The 15,847-nt window shown below is 31.4% G+C and overlaps 1 protein-coding gene across 4 annotated transcripts in view; it reads right to left on the reverse strand.

The window, feature by feature from the left end:
* The window catches only part of LOC108914522 (zinc finger RNA-binding protein), a 57,619-nt gene that overhangs the window by 18,583 nt on the left and 23,189 nt on the right, over positions 1-15,847 (reverse strand). For all 4 annotated transcript variants that reach the window (XM_018720346.1, XM_018720347.1, XM_018720345.1 and 1 more), the window contains exons 8-10: positions 6,761-6,943; positions 6,354-6,524; positions 6,007-6,302 (exon numbers count right to left, since the gene is read on the reverse strand). In XM_018720346.1, coding sequence (XP_018575862.1) covers positions 6,007-6,302; positions 6,354-6,524; positions 6,761-6,943 — 650 coding nt within the window. The remainder of the gene's footprint in view (positions 1-6,006; positions 6,303-6,353; positions 6,525-6,760; positions 6,944-15,847) is intronic.

Below are 15,847 nucleotides of genomic sequence, written 5' to 3' on the forward strand. Positions count from 1 at the left end.
TTTTAGTGTGTTTGGATAGCAAAGATGGAAATTTTAGTTGAAAAAATTAGTTGAGTTAACTGATTATTGACTCATTCTTGTGTATTTCATTTAACATTATTTATGCATTGCTGTTCGAGTTTTCTATCAGATAACTTGTTAGGTACTATTTCATAATTTATCTTATTTAAAAGAATAATTAAATTTTCGTTAGGTATGGGATGATAGGGCTCCTGGCAAACACTCATTCAATAAAAGTAACATGTCATGAGATTTGATAATGCATACTGCAGTTCCTAGTTTGTGTAGGTGCTGCAGCTAACAGGCACGGATTGAGATCACACTAGTTTGTTCAACTGGGATATGGAAATTATGAAGGTAAAATAAAAATCAGTTTTCACAACGTAACTTGAGAAAACAAAGTTATGCGTTTCTATAGGTCAAAGTAGCATCTGTATAAATATGACCCCCACTCAAAGTTACACCCCATATAACAAATGAAGACATGAAGACAAGTGATGATCGAGGTTTGTATATACTTTTTTACTTATTTTTACTTACTTATATATATAGTTCTTTTCATACATATAGTAGACATAAAAAATGTCAAAGCCTGCCGGTAAGTGTGATAGGGGGAGAGTAGGGCAAGACAATTTTTAAATGTCCATAGAAAATAAATGTTATAACAGCTAATTTATTTCACAAATCATAATGCTCTTATCAGGTACACTCATCTAGATAAATTGAATACAAAATTAATAAGAAATAATGTGATATTAATCAATAATTACGTATCTTGTCAGGTATTCAATTTAAAGGTTGCTGCGCTTTACCCTAGGTGGGCGGGATTTTGAATCGCCGGACGTGGACCCTGTATAGCCGATGTGTAAAAATATTCCCTAAATGAATAATTGCTAAATTGAATGAAATTAATTTATTTAGATATTTACGTTTAAAATATTAAGTCATGTTCCGAAAATATAAGAATATGCTGATAGTAGAGTGCCCGCTTTAATTTATTTTCACTTCTGTGGGCGTCGCGGGGTTACAAGCTGAATTATATATAAAATTGAAGCTTATATCTTACTAAATCAGAAACCGAAGGTAATAAAAAAATAACGCGGGCAGAAGGGCAGTAAAATCAAAAAACGAGTTATGACCACCGGCGGATAATACAGCACATTGGCTATAATTCTATATAAAAATCAACTTATATTTTGTACAGCATATATTTTTTATTAATTTTTGAAAGTTGCTCTTAACGTTGAGTCTTATGGCAGAATAAATTTTTAAACTGGAATATCTCGCTTCGAACACGTCGAAAATCTTACTTAAATTCAATATTTTTTTAGTTCCCACGCCATTTACCGGAAAACAGAGGCCTTAATCGAAAAATTTTACTCTTGCAAAATGTTTATTTCATCAATTTGAAAGACAACAGCGTTTAATTCAAAATTTTTGCTTCAATAATAAACAATATATGAATAAAAATACAAAATAAATCATTTTCGACTGGCCGGCGGACGGCTGGCTACTTCGCTTCCCCACTTCGCCAAAGTTGCATCTGTCTCACAAATCTTCATAGCTCCATCTCGTACTGTGTTACATTTTATTTTGATATTTCTTATCTTACCGGAATTGAAGGTGTGCCTTTTTGTAGCGGTTTTCTTATGTGTTTATATTTTCAAAAATATAGTTTTATGGGTGAATGCATATAACGAGTTCAGTACCTAACCTGGTTAAAATCTTAATTTTTCACTTTTTAAAAAACTGATAATGGTTGGCGTTTAGTGTTATAAACAAGGATAATCTTAAGTGAGAAATTTTACTTTAGTTAACTGTAGGGAATTCCACATTCCAATTATAGATTTTTTATCAGAATTTAGCACTGCACGAAATGAAACGTTCTCCAACTGATAGTACTAGTTCTGAGAACGAAATCGGCTTACACGTAAAATTCAAAACGCAAAAAATGTATAATATGTAAAAAAATTGGAGGTATTATAATCGAATCAACGGATAAAACTTCCTTTACTTTTATGAATTCCACTAACAATAAGATTCGGAGTGATATAAACAAAGAGGTAGATGAGGACATACAAAAAGTGTGATTGTTGATTGTGATACAAACAAAATATTGAAAGTTTAAGGAAAAGAGTGGAAAGACTGAAAGAGTACAGAGTAGCTGGTATTGAACCTCCACCACTTCCTGGTAATCACTTCCTAAGGGTAGCTTTGACATAAATAAATGTGTATTTTGCCAGAAGCTGTCTCCTGGGAAGACATTATCCCAAGTTATGTCTAAAAATATAGAAACTAAAGTAAAAACATTGCATCGATCTCTTCAGAAGTTTTAGAAAGAATAGGCTCCAATGATTTAATAGCAATGGAGGTAAAATATCATGTGAATTGCCTAATGACAGAATAGAATAAAAAAAATTGGGAAAACAATTTGGTAAACCACAAACACTTAAATGGAATTGGTACGGATGATTTTTCAGAAAATATGTTCAAGGATATTCAGATCATTATTATAAAACTATATTAAAAAAATTCTAATATTACGTCAGTAAACACTTTAAGAGGTTTGTTAGCATCGTCTTCAACAATTGCAAATCTGCTTCCGACTGAAGATACTTTGCGATTCCATTATTTGAGGACCTATTATCAGTCAATTGTTTAGAACTCTGTTCAAAATTGCCTTGTATTGCCGACTGTGGATAGAAAAATTGATAAAGACATTTGAACGTTCTTCATGTGGATGCAAAAACGTAAGATAATAAGTAGCAACCATTTTTGTAGTAATAAAATTTAAATTTTCTTAGATTGTGGAAGCAAGGTTTGCACTTACAAGAAAAGTAATATGGGTTGAATTTGGTCCTGTAAAAACATGGCTCAAAATCTTGCAAAAAGTTCGATGAGAAACGTGACTTGGATAAATAGTGTTTTTTATCTGTTAATCATGTTCTTAATTGTTAATAAAAAGGACTTTTTTTATGTATATATTTTATATACAGGGTCTCCGGTTCATGTTTCAAAAAAAACTTGTGTGCAAGTTCCTCATGGGAAAATAATAGGAGTAGTTCATGTGAGTTTACAGAACCGTTTAGAAATGTAATAAATATTGTCTTTTAACATATATTTTTTTCTATTGTAGATACCCCTCCAATTACCTGTATTGGCGACACTTCTTTTCAGAAAGAAACCGCTTGCACATTATTATTGTTAACGCACAGTAGATATTTATTCGTCTACAAATTTTGACATTTTTATCTTTAGCCGATTTAAAGATACCTAATTAAGAAAAACCATTTGGAAAGTAACAACTTCAACACACTGTATCTCAGGGCGTCTAAGAAAAAAACTTTACATGAACTACCCTTATTATTTTTCCATGAAGAACTTGCACACAAGTTGAACATGAACGGGACACCCTGTATATATTTATTAACTTTTAAATCTAATTATAAAAAAAATCGTATTTTAAATCTGTAGAAGTGAGACATAATTTATTTTACTAATTTTGGATATATTTTTCAAATTTGTATGTAGTAGGGTTATCACTACTGACACTGACTAGTACGTATCGAAGTAATACGAAATGGAGCTATGGAAATTTGTGAGACAGATGCGATTGTGGCGGAGTGGGGACGCGAAGCAGCCAGCCGTCCGCTGGCCGTTCGAAAAATTACTTGTTTTGTATTTTTATTCATATCTTGTTTATTATTGAAGCAAAAATTCTGAATTATACGCTGTTGTCTTTCAAATTGGTGACAAAAACTTTTTGCGAGAGTAAAATTTTTCAATTAAGGCCTCCGTTCTCCGGTAAATAGCGTGGGAACTAAAAAAATGTTGAATTTCAGTAAGATTTTCGACGTGTTCGAACCGAGATATTCAAGTTTAAAAATTTATTCTGCCATAAGACTCAACGTTAAGAGCAACTTTCAAAAATTGATAAAAAATATATGCTGTACAAAATATAAGTTGATTTTTATATAGAATTATAGCCAATATACTGTATTATCCGCCCGTGGTGATAAATCGCTTTTTGATTTTACTGCCCTTCTGCCCGCGTTATTTTTTTATTACCTTCGGATTCTGATTCAGTAAGATATAAGCTTCAATTTTATGCATAATTCAGCTTGTAACCCCGCGACGCCCACAGAATTGATTTTTAAGCATATTTAACGCTGCCGGGCACTCTACTATGAATTTGCATACACTTATTTAAAGAATAATTGCACTATTCGCTTCATTCTTGAAATGTACGTTGTCCATTTTTGGTACAATACTAAACGCCGAAACATTTGGCAATACAGCTGGGCTGGCAACAAAACAGATTCTGAACATCTCTCTAAGACATACGTTGTTCTCAAATTCCTAATGTGAGACAGAGACAATCAACAATTAGACCCGGTGAACTTATTACTTTAAATTTCTGATAGTTCAGTTTGCGCAGTACAGGGCAGGAGTTGGTGCTGCAATGCCGTCATTCTTATTTCTTAGAGTAGAGTTTGAGTAGTGATTTTTGTTTTATTACAAGTTTTTTTTATTGGTAACTTTTGTAATTCACTGCAATTGTTTTCAATTTATAGCCATTGTGTAGTAGTGTCTGCTGTGAATTGTTTGAAGGGAGACTTAAATATTATATTCTGTAAACTTTGCCTAAATACGACCCTGTTCTGCTAGGCAGACAAGTATTTGCGACCCTGTTTTTGTCGTTATCGGCAAAATAAAAGTTTTTTATTTCTACAATATATATGAAAAGAACTATACTTCATTATAGTTTGTGCACTTTTTTGTGGGACACCCTGTATTACATCAACAAATCGATTTCCCTGTATCAAATTTGTACATCAACAAATCGATTTCCCTGTATCAAATTTGTACCACATACTTGTCTCATTTAAATGTATTTTTAACTAAAACTAGAAATTAATCATATCGTGAGGACCGTGCCCGTGGAAAGCATATGAACATTGTTTTTTTTTAATTGGTAAGTAGTCATAAGTAGGTTAAGAGGAAAATACAACTTTACAATAAGAAATTTGTTTTCACGATAATAACCAGAAGAAAAAGGATATCGTCCAGTTCTACATTGGTTAAATATTCAACTAGCGTGAATATGCAGTGTTTTATGTGCCATCACTCATAGGAAGATTTCCGATAGGAACTTTATGTCTAATTTTTGGATGAGAAAAATTCCCTCAGCTGATGGCCCAAATTCAAATTGTCAAAACTTAAAAAAATGGGCAGCAAATATGTATTTACTCCTAACTATTAATAAAAGACTAGTGTAAATTCGTTAGTATATCTGTCATAATCAGTTGACACGTTTGCTGCCTATGCCAACATTGTCGGGGCTCGCGTTCGGCGACTAGTGCCCCCACTGCATGTGTGTCGGCACTGACAGTTGAGAATATAACCACCTGCTTAGAAGCATGCACCACGGGAGATCCGGGAGATTTATTTTATTACAAGAAATGGCGGACAATGCAGTTCCAGCGCCATCTGGGACATAACAACTTAGAATAAGAAACCCAGAAAAGCTTACTGAAAATGAAATGCTGGCTTTGACATATAGTGATTCGGATGAAGAACATTTTCAAAATTCTGGGTGCGAGTGGAGCGGAGCAGAAGAATTAGTGGAAGATTTTGCAGATGATTTAGGCGATCCACTGGAGCCACCTCTACACATTCAAAACGAGGAATTAGACCCTGATTTGTGCAATATTATCGTTTGTCGCCGATACTTGTGCGTCAGTGGGCACTAGGGATAATATATTTTTAACCAGTGCCCCTAAGGCAACATACGCTATGGTGTATTTTTTGTAAAAAAAAAATGAAGTTTTTAAACTTTAAAACAATATGTTTCTATATTTTTATAAAAATTGTTACTAATAATCCCAAATTAGTTGATTGGGATAGCCGAATTACATACGGTATTTGGGCAGCGAAACCTCTTAAAGTTAACTTGAAAAAAATATGTTGATACTAAAATTACATACATTCAAAATTGAAACTTACAATTGATTGTCCCTTCCATCCTCCTTTTGCTGATCACTATTCTTTTCAGCATCAGTTTTAGCAGCAGTGCCAGAGTCTGTTTTAGCAAGTGCCTGCCCTGCTGCAGCAGCTTGTCCTTCTTTGGGTTTGGCTTCTGCCAATTGATCAGAAACACTTTTAAGAGCACGTTCAGTGTGTGAAACAATACGCTGAATAGCCTGTAATTCTTCTTCTTTGGGATAAATCTCAGAATGACGAGCCATGACATGGCGATCATCACTAGATTCTGTCCTACGAGGCATTCCACCTTGGAAGTACTAAAAAAAATACATTTTATAGATTTAAAATATACAAAAATTATAACTTACAGGAGGTGCTCCACCTGGAAATGGTCTTCCTCTTAAATAAGGTCCCATATTTCCACGTCTTGCCATTTCCATATACTCTTCTTCATATCGTCTTCTGTCTTCCCAATACATGCCCTCTTCATCTTCTGGCATGTTATAATGCCTACGTGCCCAGAATTCCTCTCTTAAAGCCTAAAGAGATCAATTTTTATTAAATAGTTCAAGTTTATAAATCACATAAAATTGATGTCAGAATAGTCAAAACCCAAAATTCTACCACCTCTAAGTCATTTGGGGTGAAGATATTCTGTACTGATCTACGACAACCTTAAAATTTTGCAAAATAATAATTGTTTTACAAAAGGAACAATTGTCGTAAACAGAACACAAAGCTTAGTTTTTCTAATATAAAAAAATATAGTACTTACAGCCCGGCGCATTTTTTCTTCCTGTATCTTTCTTTGGCGAAGAGAAGGCTTCACATCTACTACAAGATCAGGATTGACTTTCTTCTTGTACTGTAATCTATGTCTTCTGCCCTTCATGTGCATTTCTTTAGCATTTGGGTCGTTAAAACGACACTCGCACAACTTACAATTAAAACTAATAACCTATAAATAGATTGGTGAATTATTAATTTTTTTGCCAATCTCATTTCAAAAATCTTCACTTGTTTCTAATTTAAATCACATTTAATAGATTAATTGAATTGTTCTATAATTTAAATATTTAAATATTTCCATATTTGAGAATTAAGTGGAAAAATGATCTGATATAATCTACATTATGTTCAATTTTATCTAAGAACAGATGGTGTAATAAAATTGAACTAGATTTGGATGATGATTTGGCAGGAGTATATCGCATAACTTTTTTATTTGCCACTTTTTTAAGTTCTACTATAATCTTGAAAAATATATCCCATTAATAGGCAGAAAAAAATGTTAAAGTTGTACAAATCGCCCTGAGACACCAGAATATTATATCAGATCAAACAAATGAATATTGAAAAGATCCCAAAACAAAAAGACAATATTATTGTCTGAGTTTAACCTAACAAATGTTATTTTTAACACATTCAATTAAAACAAGTAAAAATCTTTTATGGTATGAAATTGTGCTAATATAACTTACACAAACATACGGTGTGCATTAAAATCTGTATCATGAGAAAATTTTAATTAAAAAAAAAAATTGGTTTTTGTTCAATTTTCTTCATCAGCCAAAATATTACGATTTTCAAAAGAAATGCAATAATGTTTGTTTCACAATTTTGAAAAAAGTTTAAACTTCTATACCCACATACCAATTTTCAGTAAAACTTTTTTCCTTAAAGATTATTTAACCATATATATTTTATTCAATAATTTATATTCATGAATAAATGTTCCAAATATTTTTTTACAAACGGATGTTTTAATAAAAATTCATTATTCTTAATTTAATACTGCCGAGCCTCAGTCGAAGAGTCCTAAACCAAACAGGAGTTCTGTCAGACCATTGCAGATTTAGGAGGCATTTAAGTTTAATAGGAATTGAGGACCCTTTATGCCTGAAACGTGGAGTAGGGGAGGACACCCCTGTCCACCTTCTGGGACACTGTGCAGCCTTTGGGAGGTTAAGACACAAGTCTCTGGTGCTGAAGAACTGCAAGGGGTTGAGGTGAGGGATCTTCCATGGATCAAAATCCTGGTGTTCATTGGGGTGTCTGGTAGGTTCCAAAAGGGTCAGAGGCAGAGAGTGGACAGGTGATGGGACGGTGGGGTAGGCAAAAGGGGCCCACTTGTGGCCTAGTTGCCAAGTTGAGGTCGCCCCTTTCACTACTACTACTACTAATGTAATGCAGAGCGTATACAGGGTGTCCCACTAAGGTCTGCGAGGTACGATATTAGGAAAAGTATAGGCCCTAGAGCTTCGGGAAAAAAATTGTCTTTCATAAAGTTTAGGTCGTTTCATGTTTTCTTAAAAAAAAGTGAAATAGCAGGATAAAACTTTTTATAGGTTAGTTTGAAGAGCATAAAAATAGCTACACTTTGACGCCAAAAAGAGTTCGATATCTTTTTTGTTATCAAGTTCTTTGCAAATTAGTGAGCAAAAAATAAATAATGATATTAAATTGAGGAACACGAGGCTAACGAAAAGATATTTAATTACCAAAACAAAATGCTTTTATAAAAGAACCCATGCAAAGTGAGTCAATAACGATCTTGAAAATAATATTAACAAAAACAATAACAAACAGATATTGATATTATGTAACGAAAGAACCATTAAGTTTTAACAAAAGTAAAGATGTTTATAAATGCAGTTAGCATACTATTATTTTCAATGCATCTTGTATGCTTTATCGCATATTTTCCGTAGTGGTAGGGCGAGTTTGAAACACATTTTAAATTTTTCCCCAAAAATAAAAATCAATAAGGGGAAGACCCGGGGACATATGCGGCCACGGAAATAGACTTCCTTATCCGATCCAACCGTTGGGAAACCTTTCATCCAAAAAATCGAACTTTCTGAGAAGTGTGTGTGAAAAGGTCATGCTGAAAACATGTTTCTCCTCGTTGCTAATGGAACCCCATCTAATAATTGGTAATTGGTTTGTCAAAAAATCCAAATAGATATCGCCATTTAAATGTCCATCAATAAAATAAGGTCTTACCGTCTAAAATTCCAAGATACCAATGCAGGTATTCCAAGGTAAGATACTGAGCCAGCAGTGTTAGGAACATAATATTGTTTCTTTTTATAAATACATTTTGTTTTGGTAATTGAATGTCTTTTCATTAAAGTCGTGTTCCTCAATTCATTGTCATTACGGCAGAATCTCTAATCTAGCACTTCATTACACCGGCATGTCCAGTAATTTGGCGTTATTTTTTTTGCATTTATCTACCATCTTTAAAGAATACAGTTTATACAGTTACAGTTTAATTGAAAGATACAGATTCCAGAAAAATAAAAATATTACAATATACATATATATGCACACACAAATGTAATATGTATGTATATATCGTCCCTCTTAACACGTAGGGGCGTATAATCCAAGAAATGGATATACACATACACCTCTACGTGATAATAGGGACGAACCAATCTCTTCGTTAATAAAAAATTAAAAGTAACGTTTTTTAATTTAATACTCTTTAGATTATACATATTCCATTAATTAGAATTTTCCAGTACTCCGGCACTCTTAAGATTTTAATTGTGCCAGATTAATGAGATTTTACTGCATTTATTTCTTGCTCAGTAATTTGCGAATAACTTGATAACAAAAAAAAGATATCAAATCCTTGTTGTTGTCAAAATGTAGCTAATTTGTATCCTTTTCAAACTAACCTATAAAAAGTTTTATAATCTTGGATAAATAGCGCTAATAAATAACTAAATAGACAAGTTGTTCTTTTTGAAAATTAGTATGTGTACGAAATTTAAAATCCAAAAACAACAAACATTTCTTATTAGACATATAAAGAAAAATGTGGTTGCTTTTATGGTCACTTAGTAATTTTTAAGCAAAAATTTTGGAGTTGTTTTTCAAAAATTAATAAAAAAAAAATTCCCATATAATACGGACTTTAATAGTGAAAACGGTACATACAAAGCCTATTTCTTGAAACACATCATCGCTATTCTATTATTTATTGATTATTCTAAGTGGGAAGTTATATAAACATATTCATAATTTGTACATGTTAAAAAAAATGTTTTTTTTTTATTAATCACGGCTAAATGTACACAATTGTATCTTTTTTTGTATGATTAAAATTTTGACAATCAGATTTCACTAATATTTTATAAATTACAAATTTTTCACAAATGTAACAAACATCCATTATTCGTCTTATACAGGGCTGGAAAATCCACATGGTCCATCTGCCTTTACATAGAGCGACAAGGTAAAGTAAAGAAATCCGTGCGATAGACAAGGATGGCTATAGTGAAGACGTTTCATAATCTGAATAGTCACCGCCCGTTTCGGGTTAGAAGTGGGAGTTACTATTCAGATTATGAAACGTCTTCAATGTAACCATCCTTGTCTATCGCATATAAACTTAAATTGATATATGTATGGAAGCTTTTTCTTATCTTGGCAGAAATTTATAAAATAACAATACTGTCTATACAAGTGCAAAATATTTTAGAGGGTGGTTGCCGAAGTTATTTTGTGAAAAAAAGTTCGTTTCCAAGATACAGTGTTTAAATTTTAATTTTTTTATTTATTATTTTTATTAATTATTTCAAAGAGTTTTAAAGATATCGACTCAAAATTTGATGGTTGTAAATTGTGTTTTTAAGATATAGCAATTTTTCTGATAAAACTTAATTTTTATTATTTTATAGAATACCAATATTAATTAATAAAATGAACTCAAAATGGAATGACAAATTATGCACTGACAAGTTGACACAATGTGGCAGTTTATTCCAAAGCCCTCTCGTGTGACCGAAAATAATAAAAATTAGGTTTTTTCAGAAGAACATGCTTAATAAAAGTTGAAGTGGACCTACATGTGAATAAAATACAGGGTGTTCCATTTGAAAAATTTGAGAAAATCAAGTTTGAACTTTCTAAAAATGATGTATTATAAAAAACGCCTTGTATAATATATCAATATTAGCTAATATAGGAGCCTTTGTCTAACATTTACCTATAACTCTGTCAAATATTTTTGCTCCAAGTGTTAGTAGTTGAAAGTTAATACATCTTCGAGGTCATGTTTTTTCCAAAATTCGAAGAATTTTCTACTTAACTTGGCAACTAAAATGTTAAACTGTTTATGTTGTCATATAAAGAATCCATATGTTTAAAAATATACAGGGTGTTTAATTTAAAAAATGTAATATTTGGCATATCCCGTTTTTACTCATCATCCTGTATGTTTCAAATTCATTTTGTTGTTTAGGTTTCTTGATTCTGTACAACTTTTATATAAACTTTTTTTCTATATTATGAATAGATAGATAGATAGATAGATAGATAGATAGATAGATATTTTTTATTTAATCACATTACAAAACTGTTTGTGACAAGTCATAAAAAAAAGTACCAGTATGCTGCTACAAACCAAAGAACAATAGTTTAAAACATACATACAAGATTAAAAAGGAGGATAACAAGGGAGTTATTTGACTTTCTCACACTAATGACCCACCTTGTATATTCACCATATCCATTGCGAATTCTTCACGTGCATTTAACAGTAATTTTTTTTAACCTCAAACTTTCAAATATCTCGAAAAATAAATACTCTATGAAAAAAATGTCCATAATCAAAATTTAATCACTACGTGTAGAAAATATATTAGTACTAAAATTAAATCTTACTATTTCTTATTGCAGATTCGGATTCCATGGATAAAAGTACATAGAAATTGTCTGAAACATTTCTGCTGTAATCGACGAAACTCAAATTTTCCAATTTCTCCTACTGAGAACCTATGCATACAATTCTGCAACGTGTTTGCAATAGAAAATACCACGTTGTATGTAAATACTCGAAATTCGTCATCAAAAAAATTTATTCATTTTACAAATTTCTTAATTGTTACCTGTAGAAATGTAAATGGCTGGTGAATAAACTACTTTTAATGTATCCCAGGAACGATGTGGACATAGTAGTTTTTTTTCATTTCCTTGATTAAAATGAATTGTTTCGTAGTTATTTCTTCCTTTATACGTTCATTTTGTTTTTGCAGTTACAAAAAAAAACAAGAAGAAATAACACGAATGTTAAATAAGAACATAATAAAACATTTGCATAAAAATTTATTTTTGACAAAAAAAATACATTCATTTGTAAGCAGATTTAATCAAGCACTCCAAGCACATAAAGGAAATCGCATTCACCAAGTATCCCAAAAAGGACAATAATAGTAGTTTCTTGACAAGTAATTTTTCAGTAATTGAAAATTTGAGAAATAAAATTTATTTTTAGACATTTTAATTATTTCAGTGAAAATGTGATTTTTTTTATGGTAAATGTATATGTACAATCATATGCATAGGTTCTCAGTACGAGAAAATGAAAAAAATTGAATTTTATCAATTATGAAAAAAATCTCAGACAAATCCTAAAAACATTTAGCTGTTGAATCCGAATTGTAATAAAAAGTAGGGGTTCCTATTTGATTTTAAAGTTACCCCTTAGTGGAATGAATAAATTTTGACTATGGACATTTTTTATAGAGTGCTTATTTCTCGAGATATTTGAGTTACAGGTTACAAGATGAGTGGTGAATCATGACAACTTTTATCAGAATTTTCACTCAAATCCGAGTTGCAATCGCTAGATAAACGCTCCCTTTTAACATTTGTAGCCCACCTTAAAGAAACCTACTGCTTCCAATACAGACTATTTTTATAAAATATATGAAATATTTTACTTTACATCAAATTGTAGTTTTAATTGTAGGGACAAACAATGGAATATAATGAATACATACATTTGTATTTCCCGCTGTAGTTGCGTGTAAGGCAGATAATCACCTGATTGTTACAAAGCATCATGGCTCTGAAAATACTGTACAAAACATTAAAGCTTTGTGAAAAACATAAAATATTGCAACAATTACGTAGTGGTGTGAGTGGAAAAATATTAGCTGATAAATATCGAGTTGGTACGTCGACAAGTTCGGATATTAAAAAGAAGTCGGAACAAATAACGAGGTATGTACATTTTCACATGGATGTGTATGAAATTGATTAACGTTGCGGTATTGGAAACTGTTTTTCTGCATTGCCACATAAGAAAACTTTGCGAAAACGAGAATATCCAATAATGGAAACTGAATTGTATAGTTGGTTTCTAGGACAACACGAAAAATATGCAACTGGACCATCTCACATTTTAAGGGTCCCATATTCTTTAAATAGTATTTTCCGCAAAGACAAATAATTTCAAACATTAAATAACAGAATAATCTACAGCTTATCAAATAATAGGAATGTTATGTCATACCATCTGGTTATTTTCAAAGACGCCGCAGTAAAACAAATAAACAGGTGCAAAAAACGATCAAACCATCAACAAGGTTTTAGGTACTGAAATCTACGAAAATACTAACTTTTTTATATATAATTCCACATGTAAATATTCTTATAACATTTACTTGCTTAGTCCTACATATAAAATTGTTTACTTTTATTTATAAGTATGTGAAAATAATTCTTAAAATGTGGGGTTAGAATAACGGCAAACGCATGTTTTACAAACGCTTTTTTTTTAGTTATTTTATTTGAGTAAATTTAAATGGTAACAATGAATAAACAAAACATTTGAAAACACAAGAATTTTATTTTCGTGCTTACTTTTGTTCTACACGTTTTACTTTTAAAGATTTCAGTACCTAAAAACGCCAGAAATTTCACATTTCTCGGCCAGGAATATGGCCACCTTAAGAGAAAATGCGACTAGAAAGGCAGGTAAACTCCGCTTACGTGGAGTTTGACCTTTCTCTCGGGCCGCGCTGTGCACGGCCCGAGCACCGCTCCGCGGTGCTTTCATCGCTGGTTAGTAGATATAACATTTTTTGAAACACCCTGTACTTTGATTTTTAAACACCCTGTATATAAAAGTATGAGAATGTTTTTCAAAAAAAAAAAAGTAGGCCCCGCTGGAGAAAAGAATAAGAAAAGTTTCTTCAAAACTTCCAAAAATGCATCTGGTTAGTAAATATAAAAATTTTTTATCCAAAGACTACGTAAGTAAGACGGAAACGGTAAAAAAATAAATAAAGACATCTGCTTGATAAATATACAAATTTTCATTAAAAGATTGTAGTAAATAAAGACAAAGCTAAAAGTGAAAAGAAACAAAACTGCCCTTAATTCTATAGAACATCTAGTATATGGATTTTTAAAAAAGCGAATTTTCTTCAAAAGATTTAGAGAAAAAATTAAAAAATGAATAAGGAAAAACCTAGTTCACCTGTGTAAGTTTTACGAAACACCCTGTACATAAATTGCAAGAAACATCTGGTTAGTCGGGCATAAGGTTTTTCATAAAAATATTGCAGACTTCAGTACAAAATATAGAAAAGGAAAAAACATTAAGGAAAGTTTCGTTCTATTCATAATTTTAATCTGCATCAGTATTGTGGAATATTCAGTATAAAAATTTAAAAAGACAACTGGTTAATAAGTATACAATTTTTCATTAAAAGACTAGTAAATAACGAAGTTAAAAGTGAAAAGGAAAAAAATGCCGTTTCAGATGTGGATCAATTTTGTAGAACACCCAGTACGTATATGGATTTTCTAAAAAGTGGCTGGTCAGTAAATATACAACTTTTCTTCAAAAGATTTCATGAAAAAATTAACAAAATGAATCGGAAAAAATCTGGTCCACCTGTGTCAGTTTTATGAAACATCCTATACAGAAATTGCAAAAAACATTTGGTTAATAAGACACCGTGTGTAGAAATATCTATTTGAAAATTTAAGTAGGTAGTGAAATGAGAAAAAAATCCTAGTCCGCCTGTGTCAATTTTATGAAACACTTAGTATATAAATTTGCAAAATGCCTCTGAGTTCTACAATATAAGATTTTTCATAAAAATAATGCTACAATAAATTTCTGAAATATACAGAAGCCTCTAGACCGATAATTTTAACTTGGGTCAATTATGTAGATCATGCAGTACATGGATTTTCAAAAAACCCTTTGGTTAGTAACTATACAACTTCTCATGAAAAGATTTCAAAAAAAATTAGGAAAAGTGAAAAGGTAAGTAAAATAAAAGTTCACCAGTTTCATTTTTATGAAACATTCGGTACATACATTTGCAAAAAGCATATGATTACTACTATATAAGATTTTTCATAAAAATATTGCAATCAAGAAAGTGAAATAATATATAGGAGCCTCTGGACCGTTCGAGTTTCAATGCAATTTTTTAGACACCCTGTATATAAAAAAACCTATTTGAAATTGTATATTTTTTTGGTTATAGAAAGGTTTAAAACGACGAGTCCATATGTAAAATTAAATTACGGCAGTAAGTTAAAAAAAAATCTTGGGGTAACCTCATCTGAAATTGAACCGCCGACCTTAGGAATATTTTTACCACTGTGCTATCGTTGCTTCATCTACAATCCGTCTGTACTAATATTTTAATTGTCATTCACAGCTGAAGTAATCAACAATTTTTGTAATGTTAAATTTGCATTTTTCTAACACAAAGTCTTGCAAAGGATCCACAATGAGATAAAACAGATAAATAACGACATTCCATGACTTGGAAAAGTAGTTTAACCCCAATTTATTTCTATAATTCGCAACTTTTGATGTTTGGAGTAAGTAATACTAATACAATATAGTAACTAACGAAGCAAATGTACCAATACAAAGGTTCAAGGGTTTAGGTACTACGGATTGGTTTAAAATTATGCAGTTTTAGAGGGTAAGTACTTACGTTAATTCGGGGGACAGGTATCCTAATCGTAGGCATGTCAAGCGGCATAGCTATGAAAATGTAAATAACAACCTAACCTAATAATAAGAAATACC

This window comes from Anoplophora glabripennis, unplaced genomic scaffold, assembly GCF_000390285.2.
Source record: "Anoplophora glabripennis isolate ALB-LARVAE unplaced genomic scaffold, Agla_2.0 scaffold1005, whole genome shotgun sequence".
In the NCBI taxonomy this organism is placed as follows: Eukaryota; Metazoa; Arthropoda; class Insecta; order Coleoptera; family Cerambycidae; genus Anoplophora; species Anoplophora glabripennis.